Genomic DNA, 15,294 nt, shown 5'->3' with positions numbered 1-15,294 from the left:
TTATGTATTTGATGTAAAATAGAAAGAAAAATTATTATTATTATTATATAGCATGGGTTTCATGCTCTAGAACAATTTATTTGTAAGTCAAGCACCCATTGTGTGCTCCTAGGGTTTTGTTATAGAGTCTAGGAGTCAAAAGAGTCATTGCTATATGTAATAAACCCTATTGGGCATTTTTTATCAAGTCAAAAGAATTTATTTGATTCAATATTGTGTCAAAAGTCCCTCCAAGACCAAGTCAGCCTACAAGAGAAGAAAACAACCTACAAAGAAGAAGCCGACCTCATTAAGCGCAATTCGCATTCCTAGAAAGCCTATATATAAGATGCATCTGACCTAATTTGAAGCACATCCAAGAAGTTCTAGCAGAAGAAGAAGAGCAAGAAAGAGAAGCAAAGAAGAAGTCAAAGACTAGAAGACAACAAAATCAAAGTTTTTGGGTCAATCTCTCTCACACGTGCAAAGGGGAAGCTAGGGTTTCTGCAGCATCAAGGACGAAATTTCAGATCTCCAAGGAAGGCCAAACACTATGATCAAAAGGCAAGACACTTCATCTATTTGTCAAAGAAAGAAGAATCAAGTCAAGCGAAGGAGAAAAGAGGCCTAAAATAGCCTATCCATCTCACACGTGCGAAGTTGCAGCTGCTGCAGAGGGGTTGAAAATTTGCAGACTTGCAATGAGGGCCGAAATTATTGTTGGGGGTCGAAGTTGCAGAAATTTGTTGGGGTCGAAGTTGTTGAAGTTGCTGGAAGGACAAAATTTGTTGCTCATCTACAAGGAAGGTTGATTTGGTCTTGGAGGGGTCTCAGTCTTGGGTCTAAAGGTCCTAGAATTCATCATTTGAAGATTGTATAAGAAGAGAAGAATTACTTGTGGGTTGTCCTCTCTAGGAGAGGTTTTGGCCCTGGCTAACAGCCTATATATTGTGTCCACTTCTTCTATTGATCTTCATGTTTTGGTAGTTGTTTGATGATAAGAACACTAATAATCTAAAGAAGAAGAAGCTAATTATAAACACTACAAGTTGAAGTAAATAACATCACAAGCAGTTATCAAACTAAAGAAAAATCACCCTAATTTAGCTGCCCTAGATTTCTCAACAAAAAGTACATTGTACTTTTATAATATTAAAGTGACTTTACGAGGCAAAAGGTACATGGTACAAGTTATCAAAGTAACCAGAGGGGGTCATTAATGAAGGGAGAGACATGAGGGGGGTACAATTTGAGATTAGATCTCCACCCTAGATCAAGAGAAGCTGCAATCGAATCTCAGCCCTTTATCTTAGGGATAGGTCTTTTCATCCTTATGGAGACTAAAAAGGGGGAAAAGGGCAGATGGAGGCTTATTATTCTTCATGTGTAGATTTGGAGAAGAGGAGAGGAGGAGAGGAGAAGCTGAAGGAGAAGGCTCAGATACCAAACACTTGCAGCAAGAAGAGATCGCACAGCAGCACGAATTTCTAGGCTGAAAGTGTGGCACACAAACTGAGAAGGTACAGGAGGTACAACAATCTTCTCCATCACATTTTTTGAGGCAGGTACTGGCAAAAATTTCAAGGGAGTCAGGCCACATTTATTGCTGGTCTGACAACATAAATTTCAAGGCAGAAAAGTGCTGAACACTGGCACAAAATTCGAGGGCAGAAGTCTGGACAATGACACAAATTTCAAGGGCAAAGGTGCTGCACTGTGGCACAGATTTCTAGACATTAGCACATTTTTGAAGGACCTGGCCCAAATATCTAGGAGGGAGATGAGCACCTTTATTGTGTAATTAATGCTGTTAATTTCTGTAAGAAAAAACAAATAAAATCCTCTTCCTAATAGTTTTCCCTTTGGGGTTTTTCCAGTGTCTGATTGACCAAATATCAGTGTTTAAATTTTGTTCATGCTTGTGAAATTTATCAGCTGATTTGTAAAAAGGTAGTGATAGCTTCTAGTGTTTTAATTGCATTTATATTCAAGTTTAAATCTCAGCAATGAACAATGGGGTTTGGGCATTAAACCTGATGTGCAAAACAACTTGAAACTGGGTGGGGCTACACGACACAAATTTTCTACAAAGCTCAAAATGTTCGATGTGATGTATACTTGAAATTCTATGCAGAATTTTGACAAATGAAAGCATCATGCAAAAATCACTCCACTAAGATGGCTATACTCCCTCTCCCAGCCACATGGGGGGTAAAAAAGTCTAAAAGGTCATATATTGATATGCATGTACAAAATTTATGTCAAATTTGAAGTAAATCATGCTCCAAACAAAACCCGAGTGACAGAATCCATCAATCAACCCTTCCTAAGGCTTCTCTCCTCCTAATAAAACCACTGCATGGTATTGACCATCTACTGCAAGGATCATGTGGTACTCTGATACCAAAATGATCTATCTCAGGACACCTTCCAATACAGTTAGAGCAAAGAAACCAAACTGCTACCAAGACTATGAAGATGCCCAGAAAAAGTGCATATTAGTTTCTTTACAGATCTCACAATTTCACAACCATATCATGCCAAAGAAATAAGAAAACAGGGTATATCAAATGATTTACAAGGTTAATTGCATAGAAGAAAATTTTTAGAAGAAAGAATGATGTTTTATTCAACATGAGAATCGTTGTATTGTGTAGAATTATAGACAGATACATTATTTCTTGTGCCTTAAGAGTTCTGCTTACTGTGCTTGTCTGCATCCTGCTGTAACTGCAGGCTTTTTTTTGTGTTTCCTTCACTCTGTCTTTTCTCTCCGGCAAACTAAGAGAGCAAAAACAAGAAAAACATTAAACTAAAAATATTCCAAAACTGTTCGAAATTTGTCTTATGTGACTACACTTACCAACATGGCATCAATGCCACCGTTTAATGCATAGACGGATCAGTGGTGGTTTATCTTATTTGGATATCATCATTATGATTTGTAAATATTTTTACAATTTTTTTATTCTATTTTGTTTGTTATTTCCACGGCTATTTTAACCTACCTTGTTTATCATCAAAGGCACAAAAAATTGAAATTGTGATAACATCAAAGATGTGGATTTCAAAAGGAGAACCACTTCACTGTTAAAAGGGTCTGCACTACGAAACCAGATCATCTATGTCAAATATTTAAGGTTGTGTGATCTCTGTCGACCACAATATGAAGTTACCTAATTAAACTAATTGGTCACCTAAGGTTCCTATTTAGAAAACAATGCAACACAAAAATGTAATAATACATTTCTTGAAAGTTTTTATAAAAATGAATTTATTTGATTCAAATATATTAACAATATAATAAACTAAATATAATGGCCATTAAAATGGATGCCACTGATGTTATGGACGGAAATTATTTTCATTTGTCTACTTCCTAATAGCAATTTGATAACATTAATGATGTTGTTTTCAAAAGGAACCACTTCGTTGTTAAAAGCATCTGCACTAGGAAACTGGATCAAATGTGTCAAATATTAAGGTGGTGTGATCTTTGTTGACCAGAAACATAAAGGTACCTAATTAAACTAATGGGTCAGTTAAGGTTCCTATTTAGAAAAAAAAATGTAATAATACATTTCTAGAAAGATTTGCTAAAAGTATAATTTATTCTAATTTAAATAAATTAGTAATCTAATAAAACTAAATACAATGGCCATTAAAATGGATGCCACTAATGTAATGGATGGAAAATAATTTCATTTGTCCACTTCCTAATAAAAATTTTAACTAGTCAATTTAAAGACCATAACAAAAGCAACTTATGCTTTTCTCATATATTTTCAACTGCATTCAGATTGGATTAATCAATTTTACAATCAATGATCATAAAATTGCATTTTTCACTAGTAAATCTCACCTTGAAAAGTTCTGATAGTATTAAGCGATTCCTTTGACTTAGCTCTACAATCATACCCACATCTAGGAGAATTATTTGCGGTAGTTTGCCATCTAAACGCACAAATATGTTACCTGGATGTAGATCTCCATGAAAAAAGTTATCCACCTGTCAAAAAGATATGAAAGTTAATGTATGACTAGAAAACGTCTCCACTTGCAAGCAAAAAGCACAACTTATGAACTACATAAAATCTTTGCAAAAATATTCTTCACGCTAATACATTATTTTCATTATAAGTATTTTTAGTAAAATCAAGGAATCGTAAGGATACCTCCCCAAGGATCCAAGATACATCTCCTATGCCCCCAACATTCTAGCGATAAGAGAATGCCTCAAGAACATCCCCTATCCTTCCTAATGACATATGTAGGACATAACCTGTCCTTGATCACATATTCATGACATATACCAATCCCATGGGGAAGTCAATTGCAAAATGGTCAAAGTCCTTGTTGAATGGTAGACCACATCCATTCAATGGTGAGAGGTTCATGACGCATGCAGATGACGGAGAAAGTGGCATATCATCATCAATGAGCAAATGTATAGGGTTGTTGGTTGGCTAGCTATCCAATATAGGAAAAAAAAAATTCTCTTATCGGTTTACCAATTTTGGTGGGTAACAAGGCCTTTCCCTTGAATGACGTCTCCAACCTCCGTCCCTTGTGTGCAGCAAAATACGAAATCCTAAAGACTAGTGAAGCTTTTTTCTAAAATAGTTCAATAGCTTGCACTGACCTACCTACAAAAATAAAGTGGGGTTTCCCCCTAATTGTTCTTCTCCACGTAACTATGTAGTTCCTCAATGGCAAGGAGCGTTAGTCTTGGGATAATTTTATTTATCATTCAAAAGAATTAGTAGTAAAATCCCCAAATCACATAACAAGAAAAAATAGAAACAAGATCCACTCCAACCATGCATGAAAATTATACAGGGTTTGCAAGAAAGTGAGCTCATATTGTGATGGCACTTGTGTCAAATGACTCTTACTCAATAAAATATTTACTAGTGATCCACAATTTGGAGACATATTAAATTAATTCACAAAATGTCAATGGGGTCTTGGATAGACAGTGATCGAGTGCGTTGCTAAGGCACTCCTAGATGTTAAGTCACTGGTTCAATTCCCCACCCTATTCAGGTGTTATTCGTGGACATGACCATCATGTAGCCTCACCGTTTCCCAACTTACAAAAAAAAAAAAAAAACATAAAATATTACAATATAATTTTTAATTCACAAATAGGGAGTCGACCTGGACAAATTTCTACAATTTAGCTCAAGATTCCCTTCACTCATGGTCCATTGCTCAACTAATTGGAACACGAGGTCTCTAATGGTTAGTTAAACCCTCTAATGGTTAGTTGACTTCACCAATGGCTATTTTTTACTTGACTTTTCCCTTTAATAATTTGACTTAGCCACATGAAAGTTGGATCTCCAATGTCGTTGACTTTCTGACAATTTTGGCACCTGGGTATGATGAAATTGGCTTGGATCTAAACTGGGTATCTTTCACAATCTTCATATGTTGCCTAGCGTTGCCACATCATCACCAACCTAGAACGTCATTATGCTCTAAGTTGGAGCTCTAACACCCATGGGGATATGGAGAAACCGGGACATTGGTTTTGTTCCTCTCGTTTGTGGACCATTTTTGACATATTTATGTTAATTTTTGTCAAGATTTGTCACTGTTAAGCCTCCTAGAAAACTTGTCTTGCCACATCATCATACCCAAGTGGATGATATTTAATGCCCTTAAGGATTTGCAAAATTTGAAACATGGGCTTTGTTCCTTTCATTGAGTATACCACTTTTGACACAATTTGTTGGGTATGTTATATTCTTTGCACAACTAGCCCCACGCACTAAGCATCTAATTCTAGGCAGTTTTTTGAATCTGTTTTTGGCGGTTTACAGTAAGCGGTTTTTGGACGCATGGTGGTTTTTCCACAGTTTTGTAGATCCGGTCAAATGAACTACGATTATATTATAATCCAAGATTAAATGGATTGGGGGTTTATGAATGCTACGACATGTATATAATGTATTGTAAAAGGAATATAATGAAAAATAAATCTGGTTTTCCCAGTTTTGGGTTCGAGGAGAAAAACCTTTATGTATATTTTTTGTGATTTCCATTGTATCTTGTTTGTTAGTTTTGAAAATTTGTTTGCAGGTATTATTTGTACAAGGTTAAAACCTACATAATGCATATAACAAACAACCCAATGTTGTTGCTATTTTGTCTCCTGGAAACCCGTTTTGACCTATTGACCAAGGGAATCCTATTGAGTACAGAATTAAAGGGGCAAACCTGGGCCACATGTCGAGGTACAAGGGTAAGCTAGTAAAATGGAAGCCCAAACTTGGGTATAATATGTATAGGCGGTGTTACCCACCATTTTGTGTGTAATATCCATAGGAGAAAAACTTTCTCAAAGATGGTCCTCAGCTGACAGCCTCTTGCAGCCACCAACTAGCTCGTTGTGCCAATTCTTCACCATCTAAGCCAGCCATGTGGTCCCTCACCCATCTGTCATGATCGTATGTTTGAAGGTCGAACTCCCGAACCTAAAGGTATGCCTTGTCATTTGGTAATTGAGTATTGTAGTTTGCTTATCATGGACACTATTAGGCATGGATTAATGGGGCAAATCGGCGGAAATAATTGGCTAGGTTTGTGCTCTTGCCCCTGTTACCCACCATTTTGTGGGTAATATCCCTAGGAGAATTTGTTTTCTCCAAGATGGTCCTCAGCTGGCAGCCAGCAGCCCGTTGCATCCACCGGCTAGCTCATTGTGCCATTTCTCCGCCACCTGAGCCAACCATGTGGTCTCTCGCCCATCTGCCATGTTTGTATGTTTGAAGGTGGGCCTCAAGAACCTAAAGGTATGCTTTGTCATTCGGAACTTGAGTATTGTAGTTTGTTTATCATGGACACTTCTAGGCATGGATTAATCGGAGGATTCGGAGGAAAAAATGGGCTAGGTTTGGTCTCCTTTCCCCTAGACCCCTTTTAGGTATTAACCTTGGATTCTAGTCCGGTGGGATCTATTTTAATGACCATTTGGCTTTAGGGATGGTATTTCATGGGAAACCCCGATGTTGGTTGCGTGGTCCCGCTCCCTTATCCACTTATATCACCCTCTTTCCATTCATTATTACCTCATCATCATTTCTCCCACCTGGGTCTACATTCCCCCATTGGGTCCACATAGGGTAAGCATGCCCCTTCCCCTTGCCCACACCTTGGGTCATGGCCTGGAATGAAGCCCAAAGGTTGATGCAGCTAAAAAAAAAAAGATAAAATCATAGTTGGCCACATTCAACAGGAAAATGTACCACAAAATGCAAAAGATGGTCAAGACAAACACATTTAGCATGTGGGCAAAAGCCAATACATGAGCTCTACCCCATCATCATGGCCATCACCCTGGTTCCAACAGGTTCTATGAGCCTCTTCATTATATAGGAACCCATTATTGTCCCAACCCTTGGTGGGCAATGAACCACCCCACCTTAAAAGGGATATATTCATTGTTATATCTTATACATCATGCGCTTACCCCTTGAGCCCCGAGCAGTTAATCAAAGAAAGTTAATCAAAGAAAATCATAAAAAGGAAAAAGGCATATAAAGAAGGTTGGGAAAATCAAGGTCGGGGCACCTCATGTACCATGATTGCTCCCTCCTATACATTATAATCCCAAGTGTGGGCTCCCCTCTTATTAGCTACCCTTGTACCCTAGCATGTGACCCAGGGCTGCCCCTTCTCATTCCCACTTCATTCACCCATCTGTCACATGCCACCACCCTATGGAAGATGTACCTTGACTATATTATCCCCTTTACAAGTAGAAACCACCTAATAGGATTATTGGTTAACCCCATTTGGAGTTTAGGAGACATTGGCAGATCCCGAAGCTCATTATGGAGGCGCAGGCCATTATGAAGTCCACACCTGTGGTCCATGATTGGTAAGCTCATTTACTCGATTTCTCTAATGACTTGTTGTAACGGAAGGCTAGGGGATGCATTGGATCTTATGCAGGATTACAGATGGTTTCCATCTTGGGTTTGATCTCCCTATAAGGGATCCTAATCCTCCAGAGGGCTACATTGGCACATGTAGGATGTGCGTTGACAGCCATGGGCCTACACAGCAGCAGATAGCACTCCATCGATCCCTGCAACAATTCAGAGATTGCTCGTGGTTCACTTATTGGGTGAGGAAGATGCACCTGATCCATCATGCCCGGCTGGCCCCAAATTTGCACCATACACTTGGCAAATGATCGAGGGCTTGCACGATGATGTGGCACCACCTAGACCATCATCCTCACCCTTGCAGGAGACCTACAGGAATCATCGATTTGTTTAGAGACCCATGAGGACAATTGTGTGCCCCCACATGTCATTTGGAGCACCACATGTTACCACAAGGGACCAACCCCTTGTCCACTGCTTTTGCAGGTTCTATTCTTCATTATGGCACCCATGGACCTCATTAGACCTCTTAAAAGGCCCTATGACATGCACAGATTATTATTTGACCTCTTGAGAGGCTTAATCATTCATTTATGAGCTAGTTTGGTGGGCTTGTCACCAAAAGTTTAATTATTAGAATTTAGAACATTATTTTATTTTTGGGGCTTATGTAGGCCAAAGAGGCTAATTCGAACTCGTAATTTGTATATAAAATCATAAATACAAGTGAGATGAACTCATTTTCTCATCATCACTTTGGATTGGATCTTTTCTCTCTTGAGAATTTCACACTTTTTCTAAAGGATGAATTGGAGCTTTATGGATGAATTTTGATGTGTGGATATTGGTCTATCTGATCCAAAATGGATCCTAAAAACCTCTAAGTCTTCATATACTTAACTATCGGAAACACTATCGCAATGGAAAACAGTGAAAGAAAGGCGGAAAACAGAGCTAAGCAAAGGTGGAAGTGACGCTGCACAGGAGCCGTCGGATCGGACCGATCAATGGTCCAGATCTAATCGGCAAAGGCTAGCAGGAGATATCGGAGGCAGCCATATGAAAATCGCGACAGCGATCAGTGCGAGTCAATGAGGACCGTCGATCAAGTGCGCAGATCAACGGTCCAGATTTACTCGCAATATCGCATCGCTAAAAACACAAGGACTAACCGCGGCCCGAGGACTATGCGATATATCGCATTGCAGCAATACAAAGGAGCGGGACCGATACAATATGCAACTTGCGATAGCCGGACCTGACAGGTTTTATGGATGCAAATTAATATATTTTGAGTTCTGGTAAAAAGGGTTTTTCTATGTATTTTCGCATTTTCGTTAAAAAAAGCGAAATACAAAGGAAATGCGCCCGGAGCGATAAAACGGACCCTTAAGGTTTATACATGTAGCTTTATAATATTTGAGTTCCGTAATGCGCTGGATTTCGGGTGGGTCTCAGGCGGTAAGTGGTATTGGATGGGCTCCGCACGATCCCATACACTGGCCAACACGTGGCTTGGCGTCTAAGAGAGAAAACTGCCTTTTTGGGTGGGTAATCTCTGTATGCATAAGCCGCCCGAAATGAATATCAACTATTGGATCAAAGATCACACAGATCAACGGTGGGCTTGCGATAGCGACCAAAGGCGGACCCGATAGGATTATAGGGCAGATTCAATGATTTTTGAAGTCCGATAGAAAGAGTTTTTGTGGGTTTTTCAGTGTTTTTAGTGTATTTCTCTGTGTAAACAGAGAAACATATTCCTGGGGATTTCAACCGCACCAGTGGTCCTTTCCGTTTAAAAACAGGTGGCCACCATACCTGAAGGCGTTTTACAATGATTGTTTAATGCTCAGAGGGGATTTGAACAGACAGAGGCCAAGAGCCAGAGAGCCGAAAGGGGAGACGAACAAACAAGCGCCGATAGGCTTAAAAGCCAGTCAGTGGCAGAAACAGATAGGGGCAGTTGCTGAGACAGAGAAAAAGCAGAGGACAGAGAGCAAAAGGGGAGAGTCTGTGTACTCTTGTAGACTTGAGGATTTCAAGTAAATCCCCGTTGTTTGGTCACTGTTGCGTTGAGACTCGGTTTTGAGCTCACACTTGTAATAATCTGCTCTTGAAGACATAATATAGAGGTCAACACTAAAAGCTGGACCAGGAGACGTAGCCAGGAAGTCTGGTGAACTCCTTGATTATTTTGTTGTGTTAATGTGTGTGACTGTTGTGTTTTCTAACTGCTCATTGTCTATATTATTCGCAATCTTTTAGATCCTTTGCACCAAACAATATAGGCATTCCTGCACATGAGTCTGTAATACCTTAATATTATTTTAAGATCTCATTATCAGATCACTATCTTATCTTGGAGCTTCTCTTTTGTCAATTGTGAATGGTTGGATATATTTTGTTACATGTAAGTACATGCTTTTAATGTTATTATTGTTTTACTTTGCCATAGGACTGGGATTTTCGCTATTTCTAAGGCTAACTGTTGCATGCATTTACTATTTAAAATTGTGGAATTTTGTCTCTGTTATAGCATCTCTCAATGTATGGGACATGTAATGTGGAAAAAATCTCCTATGGGTAATTCTATCAAAGAATTTGACCTTGAGAAGCCATCTCCTTTGCACATCAAAGTATAAAAGTTGCAAGATTGCTTCTCCTTGACCTAGAAGGCTAGCGAAGTGATCTTGAGGCCTCCTTGACTAAGAATCAAGAATCCTATTCATTATTTCATCATAAACTCCATTCTGCCAAGATTAAGGCACCGATCTTACCATGAGGTGGTCACCAAAAATCACATCCTTTCACCTTCATTTAGGTCTAGCCAAGTTGGGATACCTACGGCATCAATTTCCCGACAAGCTAGCCCTCCAAAAAGTTCGATCTCCTAGGGTCTCCCATGCTGGTATTTCCTCAAGGTCTCCTCCAATTTTGAAGCCATTCCGACGATGGAGTTGGGAGAAAATCCAAGCCCTAGCTCCGAAATCAAACTTTTCCTTAGCATCCTCAAGGCTAGTGCCTCATAGGATCAAATCAACACCTTCAAGTGAAAATCCTTTCTTTGATCCTTTCCCCATCTTGTTTAGGGTAAAGAACATCATTGGTTGCTATACTCATTCCTCTTATCCTAGACTGGGTCCACTTGGTCCTGTATGGTACCATTCCTTTGAAAAGACTATTCTTTAAGAACCATCCGGGATACCAATTACAATAAGAATTTTAGAAATTGGGAAATTCCTTTGTAAGTCATCTCTCATAAACCTAACACCCTTAAATCCTCCCTTCTTTTCCTTAGGAGACATTGTACCTTGCTTAGAAAGCAAGCAAGCTTTATCCTTCTAACTCTTCTAGGAAAGGGATTATTAAGGTCACTCCACATCACTTCATTGACTTATCCTTCATCGGTAACTACATAATATACCGGATCTCCTCCCATCAGTGAAAGTCTGTAAATAAAAGGGAGTCTTAGCTGAGGTGACAGTGGGATAAGTCTCCATTTGTTGCCCTTGGCCTAGCAGTTTCCCTTTAGGTCCCCTGCTAGTTTGAGCGGTAACATTTTGGTGTCGTTTCCGTGGAGGAAGAAAGTCTACCTCCCTAGTGAATCATTGAGGAATTGATTCATTGACGACATTTATAAAATATTCCTCTGGCGACTCCATTCATTGTCCAATCCCCTAGTTTACTTGAAGGCGACAACATTCCTCCTTTAACTAGGGCTATTGCAAAAAGGGGAGAGTGAACTCCATTACCCATTGGAATCGTCCTTTTCCCTGAATTTGAGAAGGTTAGTGATACATCTCCAAAGATGCCATCTAGTTCAAGCACTGACTCTAAAAAGGGTCAACCCAAGATGACCAAGAGTGAAAGACACTTGGTTAGTGTCATTGCCCTTTTGAAGTTGAGTAATGATCCCAAGCCATTATCTGAAAAATATAATTGATGGCTACCCAAATTCAAAGGGGATGCTACTTGGACTGCCCATGGTTTTATTGAAGAATTTTACTGGCAAATGTCCCCTAGAATGATATTTGATGAAGATAGGATTATGATGCTTTTTTCCTTATCACTTGAGGGACAAGCAAGAGATTTGTACCTTAGCCTTCCCCCTAGATGCATAAAAGACTCCGATGAATTTGAGGACCTATTCATGAAAAGATGGTCATACAATGCCTAAGGGACCTTCAACATTGAAAAATTCTACGAAATAACCAAGGGCAGGGAAGATGTGCGAGAGTTCATTCGAAAGTTTGATAGGGTAGTCAAAGATATACCTAATCATTTGAAGCCATCTGAGGCCAACATCCTTGACAAATTCATAGAGGCAGTGGGTGGTAACCTCACCTATGCGTTGAAGGATAAGAAACCAGCCACTTTGGCCGAGGCTAAAGAAACGGCAATGGAGGTTGAAAAAACATATGAATCTCAAACGTTGATATCAATGACCATCCTAGAGCTAAGGTTGAAATCAAGAAGGAGAAGTCCAAAGATCAATATGAGGAAACTCTCCTTTCCATTCTCAAAAGGATGGAAAAGTTCACTGAAGAATCCAATGCATGTGACAGGGTTATCATGAACAAAATCACCGCCTTAGAAAGGGCCCAAAAGTTGAGTTATATCCCTAAAGGAAAGCTTTTTATCAAAAGTAAAGTGAAGAAGATAGGTCGAGCTCTTCTCAAATCCAAAACACATTGGCTCCAACTAATGTCGTTGAGCCAAACTCTTCATCTGAGGATGAGGAAAGTGAGGGGGATGAAAGTGAAGGTGAACAAATTGATGAGCAAGCTAATCTTGTGGAATCTGACATCTTCAACATTTTGCTGGGAGGGTCATACACACATCCTCCCATTAGTGAGGTCACCCACAAGGAGGAAAAGGAAGAATCAATTCTTAACTCAGATAACTAGGGAAGATTCAAAGGGGTTCAATATTCCTGAAAAGAAAAGGGCAAAGACCCCTAAACAATCCATCTCCAAAATTCCTCCCAAGAAGGATCCCACAACAAAATCCAATCCAAAAAAGCATCCTCCTAGGAAAGAATACGTCAAGAAGAAGGATAAGGGGAAGGAAATTAAACTCGACATTGACATAGGGGTTTTTGTAGGAAAGATGACTATACCTTTTCCCTTAAAGGAGATTGCTAAGCTTCCCGAGCAACAAAAACAACTTAAGAAGTCCTTGGGGATTCAAGAGGAAGAACTACTTGAAGAGTTGCAAAGCATTCATATTCTTGACCGAAAACCTAGGCACAAACCTTTCTTGCTTACTTTGGCTATCAATGACCTCTTCTTACACAATTGTATGTTAGACTCAAGTGCTTCCGCTAATATCACACCTTTGACTGTTATGAAGCAATTGGGTCTCAGCATCACTCAACCATATAAAATGGTGTGTGGTTTTAATTCCAAACCCATGGAAGTGGAAGGTATCATCAAAGACCTTAAGGCTTATTTAGCTAGAAATCCCGATATATCCCTCCTCATGGATGTTATTGTTATTGATATTCCTGACGTGTGGGGGATGTTGTTATCCCAAAAATGGGGAGCTACCGTTGGGGGGCATGTTCAAATGGACCTATCATACACAACCATCCCGCAATCCAATAGCACCCCTTTTATCCTTTATAGGGAACCTACTTACTTACCGCGTGTGATCAAGCCTGGGCCATACTATGAAACATGCGATATTGAGAAATCTTCCCATATTCTCCCTACCCAGGAAATCTAAATCCTCAAGCAGCGAATCTCTCAAACAAGCAAAAAGTGGAAGCCTAAGAAACAATACAAGGTTGGGGACTTGTTCTTGGTTGATAAAGATCCCATACCTATCAGGATTCATGGAAGGGTTGGAGATGACTATTACTACATTGCGAAACTTAACGACGAACTTTGACCTGAGTCGATAAAATTAAGTCGTATCACTTCCTTCCTTGAGACTTGACATTGTATCATATGCATGGTAGGGTAGCATGCATTGCATATTGATTTTTGCATTAGGAATAACATCGTATGATATTTCTCATGGTAGATAGGTGCATATCTACATATTTTATTTTCTGTTGGTTTTATGGCCTAACATATAGCATGTGCGATCATGAGACATCGCGAAAGCATGCTGCCCCATGTTATTCTATCTATTATATGTGCAGGTGACAAGTCTACGATAACCAAGAGATTGTTGGAGTTCTCGTGACCTCTCGTTCGAGTGGCTTCGCCCACTTCTTTAAGAGATCACATCCTAGTTGGAGCCAGGTGTTACCCACCATTTTGTGGGTAATATCCCTAGGAGAATTTTTTTCTCCAAGATGGTCCTCAGCCGGCAGCCCCTTGCAACCACCAGCTAGCTCATTGTGCCATTTCTCCGCCCCCTGAGCCAGCCATGTGGTCCCTCGCCCATCTGCCATGATCGTATGTTTAAAGGTGGGCCTCCCGAATCTAAAGGTATGCCTTGTCATTTTGAAATTGAGTATTTTAGTTTGCTTAACATGGACACTTTTGGGCATGGATTATTGGGGGGATTCGACGGAAAGGATGGGCTAGGTTTGGGCTTCTGTCCCCTAGACCCCTTTTAGGAATTAACCTTGGATTCTAGTCTTGTGGGATCTCTTTTACTACCCGTTTGGTTTCAAGGATGGTATTTCACGGGAAACCCCGATTTTGGTTGCGTGGTCCTGCTCCCTTATCTGCTCATATTGATATCACCCTCTTTCCATTCACTATTACCCCATTAATCATTTCTCCCACCTGAGTCCACATTCCCCCATCGGATCCACATAGGGTTAGCATGCCCCTTCCCCTTGCCCACACCTTGGGTCATGGCCTAGAATGAAGCTTGGAGGTTGAGGCAGCTAAAAAATAAAGATAAAAGCATATTTGGCCACATTCAACCAGGAAATGTACCACAAAATGCAAAATATGGTCGAGACAAACACATTTAGCATGTGGGAAAAAGCCAATACATGAGCTCTACCCCATCATCATAGCCATCACCTTGGTTCCTATAGGTTCTATGAGCCTCCTTCATCATATAGGAACCCATGATTGTTCCAACCCCTAGTGGGAAATGAACCGCCCCACCTTAGAAGGGGGATATTCACAGTTATATCTTATACATCATGCTCTTGCCGCTTGAGCCCCGAGCAGTTAATCAAAGAAAATCATAAAAAGGCAAAAGGCATATAAAGAAGGGTGGAAAAATCAAGGTCGGGGCACTTCATGTACCACGATTGCTCCCTCCTATACATTATAAACCCAAGTGTGGGCTCCCCTCTTATTAGCTATCCTTGTACCCCAGCATGTGAACCAGGGCTGCCCCTTCTCATTCCCTATTCATTCACCCATCTGTCACATGCCACCACCTTTTGGAGGATGTAGCTTGGCTATATGATCCCCCTTAGAAGTAGAAACCACCTAAT

General features: G+C 40.0%; 1 protein-coding gene across 11 annotated transcripts in view; it reads right to left on the bottom strand.

Annotated features, from left to right (window-relative positions):
* Positions 1 to 15,294, bottom strand: part of LOC149253377 (uncharacterized) — a 323,687-nt gene that overhangs the window by 100,967 nt on the left and 207,426 nt on the right. For 7 of the 11 annotated variants that reach the window (XM_089459905.1, XM_089459903.1, XM_089459904.1 and 4 more), the window contains one exon: positions 3,842 to 3,988. In XM_089459905.1, coding sequence (XP_089316031.1) covers positions 3,842 to 3,988 — 147 coding nt within the window. Of the gene's footprint in view, positions 1 to 2,684; positions 2,761 to 3,841; positions 3,989 to 15,294 lie in introns of all 11 variants that reach the window. The other 4 variants (XM_089459908.1, XM_089459910.1, XM_089459906.1 and 1 more) reach the window with 1 other exon arrangement.

The sequence above is a fragment of the Pinus tabuliformis genome, chromosome 7 (assembly GCF_031772625.1).
Source record: "Pinus tabuliformis cultivar Carrire ecotype Pingquan chromosome 7, CPIR1, whole genome shotgun sequence".
Lineage (NCBI taxonomy): Eukaryota > Viridiplantae > Streptophyta > Pinopsida > Pinales > Pinaceae > Pinus > Pinus tabuliformis.
This window is presented reverse-complemented; position numbering and strand designations above follow the sequence as displayed.